The 24,734-nt window shown below is 47.7% G+C and overlaps 1 protein-coding gene across 2 annotated transcripts; it reads left to right on the top strand.

The window, feature by feature from the left end:
- Positions 1-115: 115 nt before the first annotated feature.
- On the top strand, positions 116-22,684 carry MTARC1 (mitochondrial amidoxime reducing component 1). Of its 2 annotated transcripts, none has more exons than XR_002645352.3 (7): positions 116-487; positions 3,261-3,434; positions 6,541-6,703; positions 7,572-7,712; positions 8,163-8,373; positions 13,531-13,592; positions 13,684-13,735. XR_002645352.3 is itself a non-coding variant. In XM_022579261.3 (7 exons), the coding sequence occupies exons 1-7, from the start codon at positions 213-215 to the stop codon at positions 21,230-21,232; spliced, it is 1,017 nt and encodes a 338-aa protein (XP_022434969.1). In that variant the 5' UTR covers positions 116-212; the 3' UTR covers positions 21,233-22,684. The 2 variants fall into 2 exon arrangements, 1 of the variants encoding a protein (XP_022434969.1); XM_022579261.3 differs by lacking the exon at positions 8,163-8,373 and adding an exon at positions 21,103-22,684 and having other exon boundaries at positions 13,684-13,755.
- Positions 22,685-24,734: the final 2,050 nt, after the last annotated feature.

The raw sequence follows: 24,734 nt of genomic DNA on the forward strand, positions 1-24,734 counted from the left end.
CTCCCGCCCGCAGCGCCCCAAGGGCCAACCTCAGGAGCAGGACACGGTACTCCGGCCGGAAAGAGACTCAGGAACCGCCTTCCCCTTGGGTTCCGGGTTAAGGGCGGCCCCTCCGCCAGCAGCCCTCGGCGGCGGCCGCGCTCCTGCCTGGCTTGCTTGGCGTCTCGGGTGGGCCCCGCTGGAGTCCCCGGCGCGCCCGCGATCGCTGGGTCATGGGCGCCGCCGGCTTTTCCGCGCTGGCCCGCCTGGGCCTCCCCGCGCCGCAGCCCCGACCCCGCTGGCTCGGGGTAGCCGCGCTGGGACTGGCCGCGGTGGCGCTGGGGGCCGTGGCCTGGCGCCGCGCGCGGCCCAGGCGGCGCCGGCGGCTGCAGCAGGTGGGCACCGTGGCAGAGCTCTGGATCTACCCCGTCAAGTCCTGCAAGGGGGTGTCGGTGAAGGCGGCGGAGTGCACGGCCTTGGGCCTGCGCAGCGGTCACCTGCGGGACAGGTAGGGCTGAGCCCGGGAGCGGGGGAGGCCTGCGGAGTCCTTCCCTTACAAAGAAAGTGGGAGCTGGCTGGGGTCGGGGGAGCGGCAAGGAAGAAGAGGAAAGGGGGCCGTCACCTCCCAACCGCAGACCCAGGGTCCCGATCTGCCTTCCTGCGATGGCTTGCGCCCCAGAGGAGGTCCCCAGGTGTCAGCAGATGCGCAAGCAAACTGACTCAACTCCGTCTAGCGGAAGGGGCGAGCTTCACAGGATTGGTCCCCGCCACTTTACTTTTACTTGTCTCTTGAGAACTTGGGGAAAGTTGGAGCCACAGATCCAAACCCTCAAAGAGCTCACCAAGGTGGAGCACATAATCGTAATAACAACGATTAAAGTTTCAGATTCTTGCAGCTTAAAAAGTGCTATTACATACTTTATTTTCACTAATTCCCTCATGCACCCTTTTATGGATAAAGAAACTGAGGTTCAGAGCCACACAGCAGTGGCATCGGGACTCTTGTTTTCCTTAGCACACTGGTGCTTTGTAAATAGGGGTTTTATTCATGCCCTACCTGGGTAGTCTCGACCTGTGTGAATTCCTGGGGTTCTGCGAAGATCTCAAAGGCCCAGAGCAAGCAGCTTTGTCCTATTCTGGGTCTGGCCTCGGCCTCAGTGTAAGGCTGCACTTCAGACTCCCTCCCAGACCAGCCCTCAGTTTCTGTAGGTAACACACAGGACTGATGAGGGTTGTAACTTTTCCCCCTTCCAGTTCCCCAGACAGAGGGCAATTCGTGACACGGTGGAATGGTGAGCTGTTTTTGTCATCATACTATCAAAACGTGTGATGGAGAGAAGCGAACAAAAGCTTGCAGTCCTAGGTGGTAATTGACTCAATGTGACAAGTGCCAGGGAGCACAGAGGAAGGAACAAGAGAAACTGGGGTGGTCAGGAAGGACTTCATAGCTGGAACTGAAAATGTGGTATATACACACTTTGGAATATTATTCACCCACAAAAAGAAGTTCTAATACATGCTACAGCACAGACAAATCTTGAAAACGTTATGTTAAGTGAAATAAGCCAGACACAAAAGGACAAACATTATATAGTCCCAATTATATGAAATACCTAGAACAGGCAAATTCATAGAGATAGAAAGCAGATTAGAGGTTGCCAGGGGCTGGGGAGAGAGGGGAATGGAATGGGTAGTTATTGCTTCATGGGTTCAGAGTTTCTGTTTGTGATGACGAAAATGTTTTGGAAACACATAGTGGTGATGGTTGCACAACATTATGGAAGTATTTAATGCCACTGAATTGTGCACTTAAAAATGGTTAAAGTCGTATTTTTTTCACGTCCATTCTCTGTTGTTGGAAATTTGGGTTGTTTCTACTTTTTGGCATCGTGCAGAAGGTTGCTGTGAATATTGGCGCCCAAGTATCGTTGGAGTCCCTGCTTTCAGTTCTTCTGGGTGTGTACCTAAGAGTATGCCAAGTATTTTATGTTGTGTATATCTTACCGCACTAAAAAAATTAAAAAGAAAAAGAAAGGCTGGCATGTGTGAGGGCACAGGTGGTAAGACTGGCTGGGAGGGTAGCTGGATGATGAAGGGCCTTGCCTGCCTTGCTGAAGAGTTAGAGTTTTATTCTGAAAGCAGGAACCACAGGGCGGCGGTGGTGGGTTGTGGTTTGCAGAAGGGGGTGACATGATCAGATGTGTATTTTAGAAATATCAGACTACCATTATTACTAGGAAGGATTAGCAGAAAGAATATTCACGTGCTAGTACCAAGGATATGGGACATCCTGTATCCAGGATGAAGGGTTGGTCAGAGGGAGTTCCTTTGGGAAAGGGCTTACACTAACTTTATTTTTCTAGCATAGCTGAACAACTCAACCACGATGACCCGCCGGAGGTGATGATCTAAAGTATCTGCCATATTTTTTTCTTATGTCTCTGGATTCCCAAAGCACAAGCTCACTTCTATCATTGTAATCATTCCATTCAGTGTGAATGGAAATGACCAACATGTCAATGTTTAGCTTCCTCAGTAGCTGAAAGGTCCCCTATACAAACCCATCATTTTTTTTTTTTACTGGAAACAGTTCTTTCTATTGCTTTTATTTCTCCATTTATCTTTGTTTTGGGAAGTACCTCTAGACCTTGAGTACTGGGCCAAAAAATATTGTCCATATTAACAATAGGCCTTTTGGCAAATTGCAGGAGTCACAGCTCTGAATACTGAAACGTTCATTTTTTTTTTAAAGTTGGGGGTGGATTTGGCAAAGTGTAAGTGGCATTGTTTGCTGTTCAGCTTGACTCCACCCTCTGAGAACAATACAGCAACATCTTGTTATTTCCACCAGCAGGAATGCCTCCTTGTGCCAGGCACCATGCCTCCTCCTCTTTCTCCGAGATAGATTCCTATCATCTCCTTAGGGCATGTTTATGAAAGTGACCAGACTTTCTGGCAACTGAGATGGACGTATAATTAACTTCTTTGATTTCTGTGCCATCAAGGAGCTCAAAATATTCTGCAGGTATTTTGTCCGATGCACGAGTGATTATTAAACACTTTGAAATTAACTGACAGATTCAGTCTTGCTGGGCTGATGAGCTGATGTTTAGGACAGGGAGACAGACTGACACACACACACATACACACACGCACACAAACTCACACACACCAGGCTTACAGCAAGGAAATCAAAGATGACAGTGCATCACTGAAACTCCCCCAGAGACTGGCTGCCTGTCATGGTGGGCCATGCATAACTTGTGTTTTGAAAATGGCAGGTTTTGGCTTGTGATCAACAAGGAGGGGAATATGGTTACTGCTCGACAGGAACCCCGCCTGGTCCTGATTTCCCTGACCTGTGAGGGTGACACCCTGACCCTCAGTGCAGCCTACACGCAGGACCTGCGGCTGCCCATCAAGACACCCACCACAAATGCAGTGCACAAGTGCAGGTAAGGAAAGGATAGCTCTTAATCCTTGCGTGAGCATTTATTCCTGCAGTTTTGGGAAAATGGGAAATGTGGTGGAAATCTGGAGAAACACTGTCAATAATTAACCATTGACTGCAAATGTACCATATGTAGGGTCAAGTCCTCAACATCGTGATGATCTAAAAGAAGGTGGAAAAGGGGAGCAGCTTCAGAAATGTGTGTTGATGTGGGGCAGAGAAACATAAAAGAGTTATGTAGAAAACTATGGGATCAAAGGCATATTGACATGTCAACAAGAGAAAAATAACACCACCAGAGGATAAAGGACAAAAATGGGGTTGGAGTGAGTGGGGAGAGGGTCCTGGAAGAGGTGAGTTTAGATCAATGTATTACCCTAGGATCATCTCTGTGTTGCCTGGAAAGACTGGGAATCTTCCAAAGCTGAGTTATGGCGGGAGTTGCAAATGGCTATATGACCTGTGATATTTAGCTCTAATGAAAGGAAGTTCCAAAATAGAAAAGACCAGCTGCAACCAGAAGAGTGTTCTGACCTGCAGATGCCCAGGGTTCCCTGTAATCGTGAGCGTGGAGATTCAGCCAGGAGACTGCTCTGTACAGAGTGTCTTTCCTCAACATCAGAAGGCCCTCAAGGGAGCAATTATTCCAGGAAACTAGCTCTGCTTTTAAGAAATCATGCCTAGAGTTCATTTTTTTTTATCGTATTATGAGAAAGTTAAAATATGGTCTAATTATACTCTTGTTACAGTTTCTGCATTTTGAATGAAAATGCCACGTGAACGCTTAATTAGTCCACAGCCTATCATAGAAAATAACATCACATCAAAAAATGTAGTTACTTGAAAAATGTCTAAAGACCCCAAAAGTTCGTAAAATGCAGAACTAATATGATTTCTGTAATATCAGAATTTTAAACATAATAATATGTTTTCATTTTAATTTGATGGTTTTTCTGATTATAAAATACATATTCATTGTTGAGAAATTGGAAAATACCAAAAAAGGGAAGAAAACAAAACCCATCAGAGATAACTATGATTCATATTTTGACATATTTTCTTTCTGTCTCTATGGCTAATACTTTAAAAACCAAATTGAAATAGTACCAATCTTGAATATGGTTTGTATACTTAAGGGTACGTTGAGTATTTTTTCAGATTGTTAAAAACATGGGTGTCCTCGAATGCATTTTAGCACATCCCATGTTTATACATTTGGATCGTTTTCAGTTTTTTCCAGGTATGGGGAAGAATGTGATGGGTAACTTGGCATAAATCTCTGTTCATATCTCTTATTATTTCCTTAGGGAAAAAATTTTAGCAGTGGTTTTGCCAGCGATAAGAGTATGGCTCCTATAGACTTTTGATATATGTTGCTCAATTGCTTTGCAGAATGGTTATACCAGCTATATATTCACCAGCAGTTTATAAGCATATCTGTTTCATCTCATTCTGACCATTATGTTCAAAAGTATTTTGCCATTTTTGTGTTAAAAACGGTCATTTCTTATTGATTTAATTTGCATTCATCATTGTCTGAGGCAAACTTTTTAATATGCCTATTGCAATTTGTATTTCACGTTTCTCCATATTCTGGTTCCTGTTTGTCTGCCGCGGTTATGTTACCAAACGCAAGTCTGTGTGCCCGACGCACAGTGAGGCCAAGCAATACCAAAACGTCGGAGTTTGGAGCAGAAAAAGCTTTACTGCAGGGCCATGCAAGGAGACGGGTGGCTTATGCCTTAAAAAGCCCTGGACTCTCTGAAAGCTTTCAGCAAAGCCCCTTTCTAGGAGAGGTGAGGGAGGGTGTGGTTAGTTGTTGCAAACTTCTTGGGGTCACATCCTTTGGTCTTGAGGTCAGGTCACGGTCAGGTCATGATGTTCCTATAAACCTCCACCAAAACAAACGTTAACTAATACCAATCAGAAACGTGAACGGGAGAGACTGAAGCCGGTAGAAGCTTTTACCTTAATGGCAGTGTCCATATACTCCAGTTGCTGAGGCCTCCATGGAGACGGCTGCGACCATTAGGTCCAAGCCTGGCCCTGACGGTGGGGGGCTGTGGCGAGGGCTCTGGAGCTCTGCAGGACACAGCCCTCAGCCTGTCCCCTGTGCCCTCAGCTCACCCACCCGGAGGCTCTAGGGCTTGGAGGGCTCCGGGGAAAAGGAGCCCTCCGCCTCCCATCACACTCCCTGCCCCAGGACCGCTCAGTGTCAGCCCCCATCCCCGACGCCGGGCGCTAACAGCTGCACGCCCGCTCTGTCCCTATTTCACGAGTGTGGCACCTGCAGTCCTCACTGCCAGCAGCACCAGGGCCTCAGGCCTTCCACGGCCCGCCTGCTGGCTCCTGGGGAAGGAGTGGCAGTGACGGGACGTGGCGTTGGGCTGACCGCGGGCGGCTACTCAAACCTGCTGGCCCGGCCCGCTGAGCATGCCTGGCCCCTATTACAGTTGGATATGTACCCATACTTTCTTGTGGTTAAAATTTTTTAAATTTAATTACTGGTTCACTTGGAATTATGTGGAAACTTTTTTCACGGTCCCATACAGGCCTTTGGTCCATGCCCCAAAGACTACACAAGGTCACATTTGGAAATTGCAGAATCAGAAAGCTTAGATTAGGGTAAAGATGCCAAGAGCCCTTGGGACTCAGGTTTCCTTTCCCAAACTATTAGAACTAATAAATGAACTCAGCAAGGTTGCAGGATACAATATTAACGTACAGAAATCTGTTATGTTTATCAAGTAGATAAGAAACCAGGATTTACTGTAGAGCAGAGGGAATTCTATCCAATATCTTATAATAACTCGTAATGGAATGTCAGCTGCAAAAGTACTGAATCGCTACGCTATATACCCGAAACGAGTCCAATATTGTAAATCGACTATACTTCAAAAAAAGGGGGGGGGCGGGGAACAAGGCTTGAAACTGCGTCTTCATTTTGGGCTTCCACATCGTTCAGAGGCAGGGCCAGGCTAAAGTGACGTCTCCTGATAATGAAGGACGTACAGCGACATCGTAGCCTGGTGCAGCCTTTTGGATATGTGTAGGACATGGTAGGGTGTCCAGATCTTCAAATACCTGTTCTTTGCCCCCAACCCCTGCAGAGTGCAGGGCCTGGAGATCGAGGGCAGGGACTGCGGTGAGGCCGCGGCCCATTGGATAACAAACTTCCTGAAGACGCAGCCGTACCGCCTGGTGCACTTTGAACCTCACATGCGACCGAGAAATTCTCACCAGATCGAAGACCTGTTTCGACCCACAGACCAGGTCAGAGGAGCATCCCTTGGCTTTGGCCTTTGGTGTGTCCTATAGAAGACAGGCTTCCTTGGAAGGGGGAGAGCAGGGCGGCATGTCTGCTGAGCTCGGCTCTGTCACTTTGCCATTACTTTTGTCACAAGCAATTGCAAAAAGTAAGGCCCTTCCAGTAGGAGCAGCATCTGTGTTTCTTGATTTACGGGACCCTTGCATTTTTGCCTGAGAGCAAAAATTCCTATTCACAGAAACCTTCCGGTGGCAACGCAGCTTCAAAACTGTTCTAGGTCAGTATCTTTCCCACTCCATTCTGTAATCGCATGTGGAGTCCAACCTTTTTACACTGTGATTGCAAGGGTGTCGCAGCTCATAGTTGGGCCGATGAGTGTGGGTATGGAGATCCACAGATTTAAAATGACCAGACTGGCCCTTAAAGAAATAAGGCTGTAAGAATTCATCATGAGAGTAAAACATACAATGCTATGTAGCGCCATTGCCACGGCCATGCTGAACATTGATTTGCAGGTTGTGTGAAAAATAAGTATCTGTGGAATCAGCGAATACTTTTTATCACACCAAATGAGGCCATCAAACCTTAACAAAATAAATGTGTGAGAATTTGGAGGATGAGAAAGGGACAGCTCTAAGATTCTGAGACCATGTTCTCTTCACTCCATCATGTAATTCCTGGTATCTGCAGGGCTATTTAAAGCTTCTGAATCGCTGTGACTTTTCTGTAAATAGAACTAGAGAAATACTTAGAAAGATTGTGTGGGGAGGTGGGGCGGGGGAGGGGTGGAAGTTTCCAGGAATCAGACCCATGTGACCTCTGAGAAATGCCTCTGTGTGCCTCATGCTATAACAGCTCCTATTTTCTCATCAGATCCCATACTCAGACGCCAGCCCCTTCTTGATCCTTTCTGAGGCATCGTTGGCAGATCTCAACTCCAGGCTAGAGAAGAAAGTTAAGGCAACTAACTTCCGGCCCAATATCATAATTTCAGGGTGTGGTGTCTATGCAGAGGTAACGCTATACCTTTCTTGTCCCTTTCCTTGGATTTAACTTTTTTTTTTAAAGGTATGAGAGTCTTTGATGTTGGATTAAATTATTCAGAAGGATGCATTATGTATTGGCTCCATATTATGCAATGATTCAAGTTTGCAATTTCTTGAGCATCTAATCAGTACAGACTTCTGTGTGGAGGATACAAATAGAAATGAGGCAGAGATGCTGACGTCAAGGGGCAGTTCAGGGTCTGAGACTTCTAAGGAGAATTCCAAGCAGGCAGGCTCATTTTGAGCCAAGTGTACTTAGCATAGAATACATGATCTGTGTGGGCCACAGAGCAGGATGTGGAAGGTGGCCTTCCTGTGTAGTCGAGGGCTCCCTTGGGAAGACAGTCATTTACAGCAGGGCTGCTGTGGGTGGATACTGTCCCCAAGCTGAGATGGCACTTCCCTAAAACTCTTCCAGTGCCACCTTCAACCTGAGATGGCTCAGCCAAGGGCTGCCCCACGGCAAGAACCCAGACTGTACCACAGCCCACAGGAGCTCTGAGCATTCTAGGGGCCGGGCGTTGGGTCAGGACATCTGGATCTGAATCCCCCTGCTTCAATAAGTGGCCGTCTGACCCTGGATAAGTCCTGGAACTTTCCGAGACCTCTGCTTCTTACGTTTATAAAATGTGAGTAATTTCAGCTGACGCCTCCCCCAAAAACACCAAGACGTAGAAAGTGCCCAGAGAGGTGGGCAGTGGTTTCATTGCTATAATCAAAGTAAAGAAGCTTGGTTCAGGCCATCGATCCCTCCCTGACTGTGGCCCCCTTTAAGCTTCTTCCCTTCCTGGCTTTGGTCTTTGTATCACGGTTCACATGGAAGACATTTCCTACCCACGGTCTGAGATGGGCAGACGAAGATGGGATAAGTTAAGAGGGGACGGCCCAGAGTAGGACCTCAGATTCAGGAGGTTTCTTTGAACTGACTCTTGTCCTAGAAGGCTTTCTCTCTGATTCTGAGTGTTCCCTAATTGGGATTCTTTCAGATTTTAAGTTGGATGTTAATACAACGCTTCAGCTGGGCTGGCCTCATTTTTTGGAATAATGTTTCACGCATCACACAATGGGTTAGTGCCCCTGTGTTCTATGCACTGTGAATAGACCTGTAGGGAAACCGGGATTGAAGAACCAGTTGCTTCTCCAAAGGAGTTCACAGTCCAGGTGATTGGAATGTGAACAGGTAGTTACAGCCAGGTAAGGCAGGCCAGGAAGGTGGTGAGCTGAGGGTGATAGGTGACCGGCCACCCAACTTTTTTTAACACAGACAGGAGAGGGGGGCGACTGGGCGGTATGGGCTCAGGCTCATAAAGAATGGAAATTTATTTCTCACAGTTCTGGAGGCTGGAAGGTCCAAGATCAAGGCACCTGCAGATTCGTACAGGTGTCTGGTGAGGACTTGCTTCCTGGTTCGTAGACGGCTGTCTTCGCTCTGTGACCTCATGTGGTGGAAGGGACAAGGGAGATGCCTGGAGTCCCGTTTTTTGGTTTTTTTTTAAGATTTTTTTTGATGTGGACCATTTTTAAAGTCTTTATTGAATTTGTTACAATATTGATTGTTTTATGTTTTGGTTTTTTGGCTGGGAGGCATGTGGGATCTTAGCTCCCTGACCAGGGATCGAAACAATACCCCCTGCATTGCAAGGCAAAGTATTAACCACTGGACCACCAGGGAAGTCCCCTGGAGCCCCTTTTATAAGGACACTAATTCCATTCACAAGGGTACCACCCCCATGACCTCATCACCTCCCAAAGGCCCCCTTCTCCAAATACCACCACACTGGGGATTAGGTTTCAACATATGAAGGTTGGGAGGACACAAACCCTCAGTCTGTAGCAATCTCTGTCTCTACTCATGCCCTGGTCTGTGTTTTTCAAAACTTTCTCCACACTGAGGACTCCTTGACTAACATCTTTACACCAGAGCTCTCCCTCTGCCTTCTCTGTATTTCCACTGGGGTATCTCGTCTCAGATTCAGGATGTCCAACACTGAGGGCTGAATTTCCACTCCCAGGTCTGCTCTGTTCAGCCTTGCACATCTCAGTGTATGGCAGCTCTGACTTCTAGCTGCTCAGGCCCCAAAGTGGGAACCACTCTGTGTTCTTCTCTTCCTTCACCTCCCACATTCAAATAATCAACAAATCTTGGTGGCTCTGTCCTCTTGCCATGCTCCTCCACTTCCTCTCTGGGCCAAGTCACCACCCTCTCTCCTGTGGTTTGTTGCAATAGCCTCTCTTCACTGGTCTATCCTTGACTGACCCCCACCACCATACAAGGTCTATTCTCATCACAGCTAAGGTCAAAGTCATCTGTAAATGTAACTCACATCATGTCTTCCTTCTACTCAGAACTCTGTCTGTGTTCTCCATCTCTCTTCAAGTCAAAAATGGGATCCTTATAATTGCTGTCAAGGCCCTGTGTGATGCCACAACCCTAGTTCCAGAGCTTTACTTCCTGTCACTCTTCCCTTCTTTGTCTCTCTGCTGCTTCCTTCCCCGGGACCTTTGCTCTTACTGGTGCCTCTGTCTGGCATGCCCTCCCTCAGGTATCTGAATGGCTCACTCCCGTACCGCTTTCACTTCCCTGTTGAGGTCTTCCCTCCCCTTCAGTGAGGCCTTCCCTGATCACCCTGTACCCTGCTTGGCCTGCATGCCCTAGTCCCCCCCGGCACACATCCCCACCTGATACACCGTGTTTACTGGGGGATTTGTTGTCTGTTTCCCCTACACATGCTTTCTGAGGACAGGACTTGACCATTGTTGTTCTCCCAGCTCCTAGAAAAACACCCAGCATGAATTCTTTGCTAAGTGAGTGAATGAGCCTAGGTTGGCCAGGTGACGCAGAAGGAAGAAACACCGAGGGAGGGGGCACACGAGCAGGGCTGCGCTGGCATGGAGATAACTGCTGTCTTTTACAGCATCGGCGCTCAGGGAGGGGCGTTGAGAGCCAAGGTCCCTGGTGTCAAGGGGTATCGCCTTCGGAGGAAGGGTCTGGAAAAGATTTTAGGCAAGAGAGTGGCAAAACCCAATTTGCACTGTGCGCATCTGCCTGCGGCAGGGATCTGGAGACGATTAGGGCAGGTGGTGCCAGGTGCAGTGGGCGAAGCAGACTGGCCAGAGGCTGAGGACCTGCGTGGAGGCTTCTGGGAAGTGAACCCCCTCCTCATTTCAGAACCTGCCTCTCGTGATCGTGGTCCTTCTCTGCATCCCTTCACCCCCATCATCAGCTCTCCTCACCCTCACTTCTCAGACCTTCACTTCAGCCCGAGGCTGCCCTTCTCCCCTCCCTCCTTCAGAGACCTTTTCCTGGTCCTCATTGCCCTCCCCTTGGACCGATAGGTACTGCTTCTGGAACTTTCCCTCCCTGGCTGCACTGCTCTTGTGCCTTTGCTGTTTCTCCTCCCCCTACTCCTCACTCAGGTAGGGGCTTCCAAAATTTCTGGCCTCAACCCTTCTCTTTCTCTACCTTCCCTTGGTGAGGACACCCTCTCCTGCAGCTTCACCATCTGTCACCCTTATGTGGGTCCTTCCCAAGTATCCAACCGTGGACTCCCCCTTGCAGTGCTGGGCTCACATTTCTGACTGTCTGCTGGGAGTTTTCATATGTTCTGTGGACCTAGCAAACTTGTCCTCATAAGCTCCGCAAACTCCCTGTCTTTACTTCACAGCTTCTATCCTGGCTACCGTATTCCTTCTTTCACCTTGGCTTAGAGCTTGTAAGTCACCCCTGACTCTTTCTTCTCCCATGTTTTCCTCATCCCCAGCCCCATCTGCTCCCTTTCTGTTCACAGCCGCCAGCTAGATCACCTTTGTTGTCTCAAGTCTGGACCACTGAACGGTCCTGGATGTAGTCACAGCTGAGCCTCTCAGCACCAGAGTGATCTCTTCTCCTCTAAAAGTTTGTGACAGTCAGTGTGGCTGCCTTGCTTAAAAACCTTCAGTGGCTCCCCAGTTCTCAAAAGTCCCAAACTGCCCACTCTACGATTCTGGTCCCTCCATAATCTTGCCACACTTTGCTTTCCCAGCCTTTACTTCCAGTAAAAGCTCCAAGCTACAGACTGGACTGAGAACTATATAAGGACTGTATTCTCTTATCTCCTGCTCACCCCAAGTCTTGCCTCTCGCCCCACTTAGAAACTCCTGGCCTTCTATAAAAACCCAGGTGAAAAGCCACCTCCCCTGAGAAATCTGTTCTGATTGCCAGACCTGGAAGAGCTGCTTCTCTTTTCCAAAGCCACACTGTGTTGTGTCTGCGCTCTCCATATTCAGCTTCTCCTGTTTCAATTTCTTATCACCTCAAGATAACATGTTCTGTAGGAAGATTTTCATGGGCCCTTCTCTAACGTTTAATACGGTTCTGGGCCCATAGTGTGCATTCAACATGAAAATAGTTTTCTCCTTTTCCACCAGTTTGCCAAAGAGATACTTTCCTGATGGTGGAATTTTTAACATATTTATCTGTGACGCAATCCCCAACAGTTTTTATTGCCCATAAAATGGGCTCTGTAAATATTTCTTTAATTAATAATAAATTAATTTCCTAACCAGAACCTTCATTTCTCTCCTTTCGGATCTTTTATGTTTTTTTGTGACCACAGTGCCTCCTGGTGGAGAAATGTACACAGAGCAGGCTGGGTTGCTGTAATCCGAGGTGCCCAGCTTTTTGGACTGTTGTGAAACATGCAGTGAAGAGACTCATTTTATGATTAAAAAAACAAAAACAAAACCCTGCAATACACATATCAAGAATAATACACACTGTCAGAGTTAAAATTCTGGGCCTGGAACTTTCTCTCTGGCTTGTGATCAACAAAGGACTGGGCAGGTTTGTTTTAACTCATGGATTCCTGTCTTTGGCTCTCAGGCACCTTCTCTGTGAGGGTAAGAAGGTCAGGACCACAATCAAATGTGCTTCCTTCTTGTTACTGCCTGGAGTCCCCTCACCCTTCTTTTGTGCCTCTCAAAGTCTCCACCCTGGAAGACTCAATTCAGATCTTACCTTTACCTTAAAACCTCCCCTGCCCAGAGCAGCCAGCCAGCCACTGGCTCCATGCTTGTCTGCAAAGTTCAACCAGCACACAGGGTGCTGTCTTGTAAAGCTTTTTCTCAATTTTTCTGAAACTTTTAAAATGAATATTGACCATTCACTTTTCATGTGTGTATGTTCTATCTCCCCTCCTGGATTTGAGGGACAGAGTCCATTGATTTGATTTGTCCTGAAAAGTAAGCACCAGTGACCCAGGCCATAGACAAACACCCCAGGAGGTTCCTGGGCTGGAGAGCTTTGTGAATGCTCCCGTGGAGTTGCAAAGGGAAGTAAATCTACTGGCCTGCTCTGGATTTGTTCCTATCTGGCCAGGGGAGCTACAAGGTAAACAGACACAATGATTAAGGACATTAATCCACCTTAGGCCAGCATGAAGGGATCTGATACAACCTAGAGTAATCCCCCCTCTCCATACCCTCTCCTCTCTTTCACCTGCTCCCTCCATCAGCCTCACCCTGGCCTTCCACAGCACCTCCAGTCAAGTGGGGTCAGTCAGGGAGGCTTCCTGAAGGAGATGAGTTTCAATTCCAGCTTTACAAGTGAGAGGAGAGGGAGCATTGCACTTCAGGGGAAAGAACCAACAAATTAAAGGCAGAGGGAGGGAACAGCGAGGCGTGATGTACAGTTGGCCATCTTTGATGGAAGCGACTTCATCAGCTGTTGAATCACGTGAAGTCCCTACACGGGTGGGTCAGGGCTGGGGATCCGGAGTGCTCACGTGAGTTATGTGCTTTGTCTCCAGGACTCATGGAATGAGCTTCTTATTGGTGATGTGGAACTGAAAAGGGTGATGGCTTGCTCCAGGTGAGGTGCATACACTGCTGCCCAGGAGACAGAGGGGAGGGTGAAGATCGCCTGCTTTGTCCCGTGTATGATGCCCTGTGTGTGTGTCCAGGTGCATTTTAACCACGGTGGACCCGGACACGGGCGTTATGAGCAGGAAGGAGCCTCTGGAGACCCTGAAGAGGTGAGACTAAGTGATTTAACATCTCTGCGAGGAAGCAGGGGAAACACCACGCAGGTGTATTCTTGAAGTGGAAGGGGGTCCTGGTGACTGGATAACTTGGGAAACATTCTTGGGTGCTTTGGTCCCCAGAATGCCTGCTTGGACAACTAATTTTATTTTTCATTTAGAATTCGTGATCCGAACACACCGATTACAATGCAACAACAAAACATGGTTTAGATGTTTTGGCAAACTTTATTATGGACTGAGTATCTGGTGACATCACAAATTCATTAGGTGTGATAGGGGCTTTCTGGTGCTATAAGAAATGCCTATAGGCTTCCCTGGTGGCGCAGTGGTTGAGAGTCCGCCTGCCGATGCAGGGGACGTGGGTTCGTGCCCCGGTCCAGGAAGATCCCACATGCCGCGGAGCGGCTGGGCCCGTGAGCCATGGCCGCTGAGCCTGCACGTCCGGCGCCTGTGCTCTGCAACGGGAGAGGCCACAACAGTGAGGCCCGCGTACCAAAAAAAAAAAAAAAAAAAAAAAAAAATGCCTATATGTTTTAAGAGAAGCATGTTGAAGTATGTAGGAGTGAAGTGATGTGATATCTGGGGTGTGCTGTCTATTATTTTAGCAAAAGAACACGTGGGAAAATGTGTCAAATCTTGATAAATAGAATCTGGGTGATAATTATGTGGGGATTCATTTTTTCTGCTTTTATGTTTATGTTGAAATTTTCATGATAGCAATTTTTTCTTTTTTTTTGGCGGTGCCGCATGGCATGAGGGATCTTAGTTCCCCAACCAGGGATCGAACCAGAGTCCCCTGCGGTGGAAGTGCAGAGTCTTAACCACTGGACTGCCAGGGAAGTCTCATAACAAATTTTTAATGAAAGACAATGACAGACAATAAGTTTAAATTGCATGGAATGATATTTAAGATAAGATTCATTTTAAAAAGCTGATTACAAGTTAACATATGTAGTATTGACTTTTTTGTTTATTTGATTTTCCTTTTTAAAATATATAAATGTGCCTGAGTAGCTAAAAGCCTGGCAGGCTGTAAACTGAAAGATTCATGGCTCTTTCGGTAATGAAATTATGGAGAAAATATGTACTCTGGTATGTAGCCTCTAAACTTTCTATAATCAACCTGCAGTACTTTTGCTAAAACAACAATTCATGATTCACACACTTCTGTGCTGTTATGTGCCAAATCTACGGCCGAGATATTGCTGAAACCCTGAAATGCTCGTCTTCCCTGGTCCCTTCCATGTTGAATGCAGGATCACAGGTGGGGTGTCAGGTCTCATCTCTGCAGCCCCTGAGACCCTCGGCTTTGACCCTGACATGCGTCCTCGGGTATCACTTACAGGGGGGAGGGGGAAGGCAGGGAGGATGGTGGCCCCTGCTTTAGGCAAAACCCTGGAAGACTTGAGGAAAGAATGCAGTGGAAGTTTGGTCATCTGACATCAAAGCCCTCATGAAAGAGCACATTAAGGGCTGGCTATGCTTGGGCTTGTGTGACCCAACTTGTTCCCCTGGAATGGGAGTCTCTTTCGTTCCATCTCTCATCAAGCTCACGACCCTCTTTGGACCAACAATCTAGTCTCCTTGGATCAACGCCCACCCTTCTCTGCTGATCCTGCTGTCCCAGAAGCTACTAATCTGGCCCCCTCCCTGGCAGGCTGAAGCCTGGGGCAAGGGGCTCTGTCCCAAACAGCACGTTGCCCCCAGGCATGAAGCCGGCACCTGTGGTCCATGGAGACCAGTGTCGTGCATCAAGGCCAGGCTACAGAGAGGTAAATAGCTGGCCTTCCAGGGGCCAGGCCACATGGCAGAGAGAGGGAGGTCAGGAACAGTCTCAAACCAGGTGGGTTGGAAGGAGGTTGGGAGGGGAGGTACAGAGAGGAATTCTTGATGTGAAGGGCAAATGGCTGGTTTTTATCTGAGTCCCCACCATGGGTTGTAGATTTGTGGGAATATTCAAAGAAGGGGCTACAGACCAGCTTAAGGCAAATCCCATCCTTTTGAGGGATGTTGTGTATCTCTCAACACCCAAAACAACATTAATTTTCTGTAAATGTTAATACGATGAAACACTTAAGATTTGTACATTTCACTCCGTGTAAATTTTATCCCCTCGCTGCAAAGTTAAGAAATTTTAACCCTAGGAAATGATTTGCCAACTGAACTGCTTAGAGGTGAAATTTACTGAAGTCTGCAACTTACTTGGAAATGGAAAAAAAAATTACGATGGACTGATGGATGGATAAATACATGATAAAGGAAATATAGTAAAATGTTATATGTAGGGTCCAAATGGTTGGTAATTGGATGGTCTCTTTAAAATTCTTTGAACTTGTTTGCCTGTTTGAGGATGGTCCCAATAAAATGTTGGGGAAGAGTTTACTAGATGCGGTGGGACATTCCAGAGCGGAGCGGTTCTGAGAACCCACAGCGATGGACTAGCGATTCCTCAGAATGTGCTGGCTCACTCACCACGAGAACAAATCAGAGTTTGGTCTTCCCACTTTCCTGTGCCCGCAGAGGAGCTACACGGAGGACGGAGGCAGGGTGGACCCGGGAAGGCGTCCTGTCGTGGGTGTTGGGAGCCCTGGTTCTACCAGGTGATCCGCAGGCCCCCCTCTGGCTCAGGCCCTGGTGGACAGGCCTCAATGGTTCTGTGTGCAAACCAGACAGGTGATTTGGGGAATTGACCGTCATCCTTTTTTTTTTAAAATATTTATTTATTTGATTTACTTGGCTGTTCCAGGCCTTAGTTGCGGCCCGTGGGATCTTCATTGCCGCGTGAGGCATCTTTTTAGTTGTGGCATGTGGGATGTAGTTCCCTGGCCAGGGATGGAACCCGGCCCCCTGCATTGGGAGCATGGAACCTTAACCACTGGACCACCAAGTCCCCGTCATGCTTTTTTCTTTTTACATCTTGTTCTTTCTCTCTTCCCAACACTGTGCTTGGAGTCTCGCACCTTTCCCTCTGGATCCACAAAGTGCCTGGGTTTGGGCCAGTCCTCTGAATCTTCAGTGCCTCCCCCCAGCCCATCGGGAGCCCTGTGTTTTTAGAAGGAGGGTAATTGAGCCCAACGCAGAGCCAGGGCAGGCAGGCAGGGTCTCCGGGAGCGGCACAGCCCTCCTGGTCTCCTGCAGGCTCTCAGGAACCAATCCCAACCTAATTTCTCCTAATACCCCAGGAGGTGGGTGCCAGCCTAGGTGTCTTCTCCTGTATCTTACTGAGATGTAAATTGCCATAGATGCAGTAATTTATGTTCTCCCCAGGACAGACGGCCATAAATCGGGAAGAGAAAGGCCCTGGCTGCCTGACATAAATCACGGAAGCGAAGCAAGGTGGTGTCAGGAGTATCCTCTCTGCTCTCCGGCTCTCCAGCAGGATGCTGGGAGCCGCACTGCCTTCCCTCTTCCTGGGTCCCCAGTGCCCAGGGCTGTGCTGCTTCTGCAATGCAAGTTCTCAGCAGGGAGACCACTGCTGAATAGCTATGGGCCTCAGGCCCAGTGGAGCCTTTGTCTGGGAAATACTCACAGCCCGAAGCACACGGTGGAGGCTGGTCTGCTGGCTTGAAAATATGAAGAGGGAATTATTCTTTTCTTTCTGAAGGGAGAGTGGCTCCCACACTGATCCCACAGGAGTGGTGGGGGTCTATCTCTGTTGCTTTCAGTAGAAAGAATAAAGCTCATTTGTTCTGTGGATGTACAAGTTTTGTCGGGTGCAGGAATACTTGGACAGTAAGGGCGTTTGCCGCTCTCCGCTTGTTAGGCTGTGCTGTGCCGAGCTAAAGACAGAAGGATTTAGTGGTAGTGATGCCCTGGAAGGAGACAACCACCCCCCAGCCGATCTGGCTCTATCACCTCCCAGTAACTGTGTGACATTGGCAAGTCAGCTACGTTCTTGATGCTTCAGTTTCTTTATTTGTAAAAACTGGGCTAATAATACATCTCCTGGTTCACACTCCCCCTTGATCCGAATAAAGCAATAAATACTGTTTTTCTAATAGATGATAAAATACATAACGACCATCTAGGCTATGGTTATTGATAGTCTCAGCTTATGAACTTGACACCTTCTGAGAGAGGGAAGATCCTGGAGACACTTCTTTCCATTTTCTGAGGCTGCGTTAAATGCAATGCAGCCCAACCTGCTCAGCCTTTGTCTCCTCCTCTCCGTGGTGTCTTCACGGTGCTGTTTTATTCCTGATTTGGCTGTATACATGGTTGGGAGGTCCCAGAAGTGGCCTGTGCCCCTCGGTGGGGACCCGGCGGTGATCAGAGACCCTGCCTGCAAGTCAGGGTCTGGGCATTGACCAGTAAATGAGTAAACCAAGCAGCCCTCACCGGTGCACAGCACTTTATAGGTAACAGTTTCCACTCACACGGCGCCCTTAAGGATGGAGACCCTGTTTAATGTAAACAGAACGTCTGTGTCTCCCATTAGAGTCAGTCGTTTGCTTCATATTTATTGAAAGAGAAAATGCGCCAAGAAAGGCGTTTTTAAATGGCTTTGTAATTTATTAATCCCATCGTCATCAACAACAAAATATATATATTTGGAGAAAAAAATCATAGGCGATCCGTGTATGAGGTAATGCCGTGTTTTCCGTCTCTTGAGCAAGGCTGGGTGTGCCCGTGAATTCACAGACCGCTGACAATACCGTCTCAACCCCACAAGGGGTCGCCGTTGATCTCGTTTGTAGAGTCTCCCCCGTAGCCCTGCAGGGACGGTGTCAGCAGGGGCGCAGGTGGAACGGAGCTGGGGCGGCTGGCAGGACAAGCCGGTCGCCTCGCCCCTGCGACTGTCACCTGCGTTTGTCCCTGCCCCCCCCCCCCCGCCACCGAGCAGGTTAAGGTCCTGGGCTGGGAGGGGCGACGGCTCCTAAGTTACCTGGGGTGGGGAGTAAGTGTGTGCCTGCGTGGTTGATGGGAAGGGGCAGGGGAAACCCGCGCGTGGCCGAACGTTCGTGTAGGAGAATAAATATTAACCCCCTCAGCTCTTCTCAGGCCTGCGCGTGTACTCAGGAGGTATAAGGAGGACCAGGGATTACAACCCTGGTGGGAAAAGTCCTGACTCTGGAGTGAGCCAGACCTCAGTTCCGGCCCCAGCCTGACCACTTAGATCCGTGATCTTGGCCAAGTCCGTCACTCCTATACGAGCCCCCCTGTAAAGTGGGGACGATACGGATTCCCACGTAGACTTGTTGGAAGGATTAAGGGATAATCTGTGTGATGTACTTCATAAAGTTTCGATGTATGATGCCCAGAAGTCCAACTCTCAGTTCCCTCCCTGAGATAATCGGAGCCTCAGGCTACCGAGCTTGCAACAAGGAGAAATCCCAAGCCATAAAAGTAGCCGATCTGCCCGGATCCTGAAGAAGTCACCCTCCAACGGACACAGATCCCTAGATGTCCTTGGTATTGCATGCTGACAGAGGAGAGGCAGGCTAGGAGAGGTGCCTACTTCCCAGGGTCCAAGGTCATGGCAGAGACCTGGCTACAGGACTGGCTGGATCAGTGGTTCATGGTTCCCATCCATTTGTTGATTTCTCCATTTGTTCATCCAAACTTCTTTGGAGTGGCTACAACGTACCAGGTGCTGTACCAGGCTGTAGGCATATAGCAATGAGCAAAACCAACATGGTGCCTGCAGCTGGGGAGGAGCTGAGGGTCTGCAGAAAGAAGCTCTAGATTTGACTCTCTCCATTTTCTCATTAGCCACTTCTGATTTGAAGAACAAAAGTAAGACTGATTTGTTGCAATAGTTTATTTTTTTTTTCTCAAGGTACAGTAGAATGAAAAAAAAATGCTTTCCATCACAATGTTTTAAATATAAAAGTGATGTAAAATTGGAGTTAGCCTTATAAAGCAGAAACTGACACACCATTGTAAAGCAATTATACTCCAATAAAGATGTTTAAAAAAATGGAGTTAGCTTAAATGAGAAACAGAAGGAAAGCATTCTCCTGGTGGAGGTGGGGTGAGGGAAAATCTTGCCATGTCATTCACACGCATCTCATGTACACTCTTCCTGGGGATTCTTGCGTTTTCTGGCTGACAAAGATATGATACTACTTCTAACAGGATTTTACTCACCAACACATTCATCTGTTCAACAAATGATTGTGGGTCACCAGTGACATAACAGTGCCCAGCACTGGGTGTGAGTAGTACAAGGGAGTTAGTCACATTCCCTGCTCTCTACGGACTCTCTGTCTTGTACAGTAGAGCAGGTAGACACATGCCCTGACACTGCAGGACACGGCATGTGAGGGGCAAGGGGCCAGCAGAGAAAATTGAGGATGGGGAAACCGCTCCTGGCTGGGGGACCCTGGACTTCCTTCCTAGCAGAGGTGGCATTTGATTTGGACCTTGAAGAAAAGGTAGAATTCTACTGCTTGGGTAATGGAGGGAGGGGATCCCACAGAGGAACCCCCGAGCCAGGAAAATGCAAAGCAAGGTGAAAGGACATTGAGGAATCCAACAGAGCACTGCAGAAGTGCACAGAAAGGGCAGAGGTTTTGAAAAAGCTGGATTGGGCCAGGTCAAGAGCCTTGCATGCCAGGCCGAAGACTTGGAATGTTATTCCTCAGGCACTGGGGATCCATTGAAAGTTTCTGAGCCTCAGGAGTGATAAGACCAGAGCAAAATTAAGAAAGTAACGTAGGGTAGTGTTAAGAGTGAATTGAAAGTGGAAGAGGGGAGAATGAGGAAGATTGGTTTGTTAAGAAGTTATTATAGGGACTTCCCAGGTTCGATCCCTGGTCGGGGAACTAAGATCCCACATGCTGTGTGGTGTGGCCAAAAAAAAAAAAAAAAGGTATTATACTCATCTGAGGATGCTTGAAGGGAAATTATGACAGTGGGAGAAAAAGTGAGCAAATTCAAAAGATGTGGTACAGGAAGAACCTCAGGACGTGGCAGCTATGGACAAGCTGTGGAAAGTGAGGGAAAAGGTATAAAGGATGACTCAGGGCTCTGAGCCTGATGGACTGGTAGGATGATAGACATGGAGAGATGCCAAGGAAAAAGGGAACTGATAAAGTATGTCTGAGCATCTCGAGTCCCTAATCTCTTAATGCTGAAAACGGGAACATTCCAAGGAGAAAAGAGGTGGGAATATGGCCATTGGTTATGCTTTGGTAGTTTGTGCAATGGGCGGGCAGTTTACTGTATAACCCCAGGAGGCGCTGTTCTATTAGTCGGGGTGGGAACAGTGCTCGTTGGAGCTGGGCAACCCGCTGGCCTTTGGGGGTAGATCCTTCAGCCGAGAAGAAATCACATGCTGTTTGAGCTCTTGCTTCTGGTTGGCTGTGACTTATTGTGTTCTGTCTCCTGTTGCAGTTATCGCCTGTGTGACCCTTCTGAACGAAAGTTATATGGAAAATCACCTCTCTTCGGACAGTATTTTGTTCTGGAAAACCCAGGGACCATCCAAGTGGGAGACCCTGTGTACCTGCTCGGCCAGGAATAGGAATCATATGTCCTGGAATAGCAGGTGTCTTTAAAAAACGTCCTCAAATATGCCAACACTTGAAGCACAGTATTTTGGACCTGACACCTCGGCATTTTCTTTAGATCTGTGATCTCCAAGTTTTTCGTCTTTTGGACTCTTCCTTGTGTCTCAGTGCTTCCAGCATCCCAGTGCACTAAGTGAAGAAAGAGAGTTTTGATAACTTAATAGGACTTCAGTAAGTCACTTAAATGACAAGGCAGGATTCTAAACATCGCTTGTTTAACTGTGATTGTGGAATAATTCTTTCTCCGTCTTCTCCATTCACTTACCCAGAGGGCTAACTTCCATCATCTCATTGCTACTCTTTAGGGAAAGAAGAGAGAAGAGAAAGAGTAAGAGTGGGGGAGTGAGAAGAATGTTCTGGAATCTTTTAGTACCCCATGCCCAGGGCATGCAATGGAAATTAAATAGCTCTCTGAATAAGGCTGGATTGTCACTTCACTTTTCTCCTCAAGCCCTAGACAAGCTTTTAAAAGGGCATAAGGAGCCTGACCTTCAGGAAACACTTAGTATGTTCATTTTCCATAGATCATCTCAGACAGTGTCCGTGAGGATCTGATGGATCTTCATAGCATGCAGTACCTCTGGGCTGTAGGACAGCAGAGATGTCAGGGTAGAAAATCAACTCATGAGAGCAGCGTTGCAGTCAGACTCTGATATGTAATATGTGGAAAGCAAGACAAAAACTTCCTTGCCTTGAAACGGAGTATCAAATATATCCCATTGGTGAGCCCAGACTTTTCCCAGTACATGAGAGTGAACAGTAGCACTAAGTAGGGGAAGCACCCTTGCCTGATGTGGTCTGAGATGCTGTTTGATGTTGCCCAGGGAAACCACGGTGCCCGTCTTAAGAGCAAAAAGAAATAGTCTGAAAAGGACATGATGCCACCTAGTGGCACTGAATGACAGCTCAGCCTTTCTCAGCTTTTCAGCTGTTGAAAAGAGGGAAACTTGTGGATGGGTATTAGTTTTCTATCCTAGAAAATTTTTTTGAGAGAAAGTGGGGTACCCTCCAGGTACTTTCTGCTATGGGCATTTGGTTCTAAAAGCGTGGCTGTGCTGTCACGGGTCCTTCTGGATCTCGCTGGTCCCATCAACTCAAGACTGGTGACTCCTCCTCAAAATCAGGGTGAAAAAGTTCTGAAGTCCATGGATGAGAAGAAACGTGATTGTGTGATTTGAAATAAATGGCTTTATTTTAGGTTTTGAATAAAACCTTTCAAAGGCGAAAAAGAAAACATATGCCAATTCACTTAAAAACCAATATCTGATTTTTCTCCTGATCAGATTATATAACTCTAAGATCTGAGGAAGTATATCTTTCGTTGCCATTTTGCCCTTTGACTCTATTAGGAAGCTAAGTCATGAAAAATGTGTTTCAAAACTGTAAATAAATGGAATCTACTTTGACTAGTTTCAGATCGTACTCACTTCTTGGCAGGAAGTCAGACTTTGAAAGCTGACCGATGTGAATGGGCAAAACCAATCACCCTGTCACCTGACACACACACACAGCATCCTCCGGCGAACGCCCGTCTTTGAAGGGCTGTCAGGTAAACATGCTTTTTACCAAAAGCTGTGCATGTTTCACTTTGGTTTTATAAAAGAGGTTAGTAATTATTGGAACCAAGCTTAGCTCTGAGGTAAAGTTACAAGGTAACAGGTGCACATATGTATTCTGGTTGGTGAATGTATTGCAATTTGTTTTTCACACACTTGGCGTGAAGTGCAATTAGAATAATTAATCAGTTAACCTTGGCCCATCGCCTTCCCCAATAGATCCACTTTATGCTGAAACTACAGATAGATTAAGGCAAAAATAAGAGTTCAGCAAGTGGCATTACTAATGGGACCCCGTGAACCCATGGCAGAATGCACACAGGATTTAGGAAACCACGTGAATGTCGATTCTCTGAGAGCAGCCAACAGTTAGGCACTGATGAGAAACTCAAGGTTGGTTCGGTGGATATCCTGAGATATTTATAACCAGTGGCAAGCTGAATGCCTTCGACCTGAACTTCTAACCCCTTGTCAATAGTAACAGCCACTTCCCCAGGGACTCAATCTGTTTCAAAGGCCACACACTCACGCAGACCCTGTCCTTCCGTGTACTGCAGGGGAGTCCTCCAGTGGAAGGGGGCTCTAACCCTAACACCTCCCTCATTTGTCTGGAGTCTCCTTCTGCTACTCAGAGTGTGAGGAAGATTCCAGTTTAAAGACAGAGGTTCCAATGACCTCTAGAATCTCAGAGTAGTTGCCAAGCTTTCTGTCAGTGAGATTTAAAAGCCATTTACTTGTGTTTATTTTATATTTAATGAGTTGGTTAATGCCAAAGGCAGGGCTGATGTCTGGTTTACTTTGGATACTGAACCTCTGCACACACTTCCACTTGAAATATCAGGTCGGGAATGTAGACCATCGCAGACCCTCAGAAAGGTCTCCTTATAGCTGCAGACGATGGACTTTCAGGGTCATGCCAAAACATCCACCGCCGTCGTGCGTTTCATTCTGGGTGGCAACGTCTCGGTGCAGTCACGGCAGACAGTTACAAGCCCACAGCTGGAGATCTTGCAAACAACCACATGGGAAAGAGCCTAGGCAGACTGCTTAAAGGCTCACTTTCCCAGATGTTCCCCAGAAAAAGTGAGAACGTCCCAAATGGGAGAGGGAAGCAGCAACTTACACACAAGGGCGGGAAGACATCGGGGTGAGCCTGATGGAAATTAGGCAGCTGTCCAGCAATGAGAAACACTCCTCGTCTCCTTCTGCCCTTAGTGATAACGGGGTGCCGAGATGCCCTTGGGGGAGGGCTGCCAGTTTGCTAGAACTGTGTGCAGAGGCCAGGCGAGTTTGACTATGCAAACGTAACTTTGAGAAGCCACTTATGAGTCTGTCACCAACAGTGACCGCAGGCAGGTGCCCCCAGAACTCTGAGAGTGTGACAAGTGCAAGCAATCCGTGGTGGCCAAGAGCAGGTATTTTAGAGTCACTCAAAGATGCCAGAGTGGCTCTCAGACCTGTTGATAACACTGCACTTCCCTAAGTATTACTGGTCCAGGGTGTTCTGAAAGTCTGCCTGCAAGGATGCTCCTAAAAAAAGAATTCCGTGGACCAATACCTTTGGGAAGTCCTGCATGCCTCACTCCTCTTCCAAAGGCCCAGCAGCCTGTAGAAGGCTCTAGATTGACCTGCAGTGAAGAATTCTATTTGTGTTTAACACGGCCCTCCCCAAAGGTCTATGTCCGGTCATCTTTTGGGAAGCCCTGCATTGATCTCTAGAGGAAGCACCAGCCAGGGGTGAGCGGTCGTGCTTAGCGGGGGAGGTGTGTTCGTGGGGAGGGTGAAGGAGATAAAGGGCTCCTGCCACGTGGAGGAGGCCTCTCTGGTGGTTCTCTGTCACGCTCCTTTACCTTCATTGAGCATTTTAGACGGTTCTTCCCTGTGTCTCCCTCACGAAGCC

The sequence above is a fragment of the Delphinapterus leucas genome, chromosome 1, assembly GCF_059928025.1.
Source record: "Delphinapterus leucas isolate spDelLeu-1000000601 "Yukka" chromosome 1, BTC_Dleu_Yukka2, whole genome shotgun sequence".
In the NCBI taxonomy this organism is placed as follows: domain Eukaryota; kingdom Metazoa; phylum Chordata; class Mammalia; order Artiodactyla; family Monodontidae; genus Delphinapterus; species Delphinapterus leucas.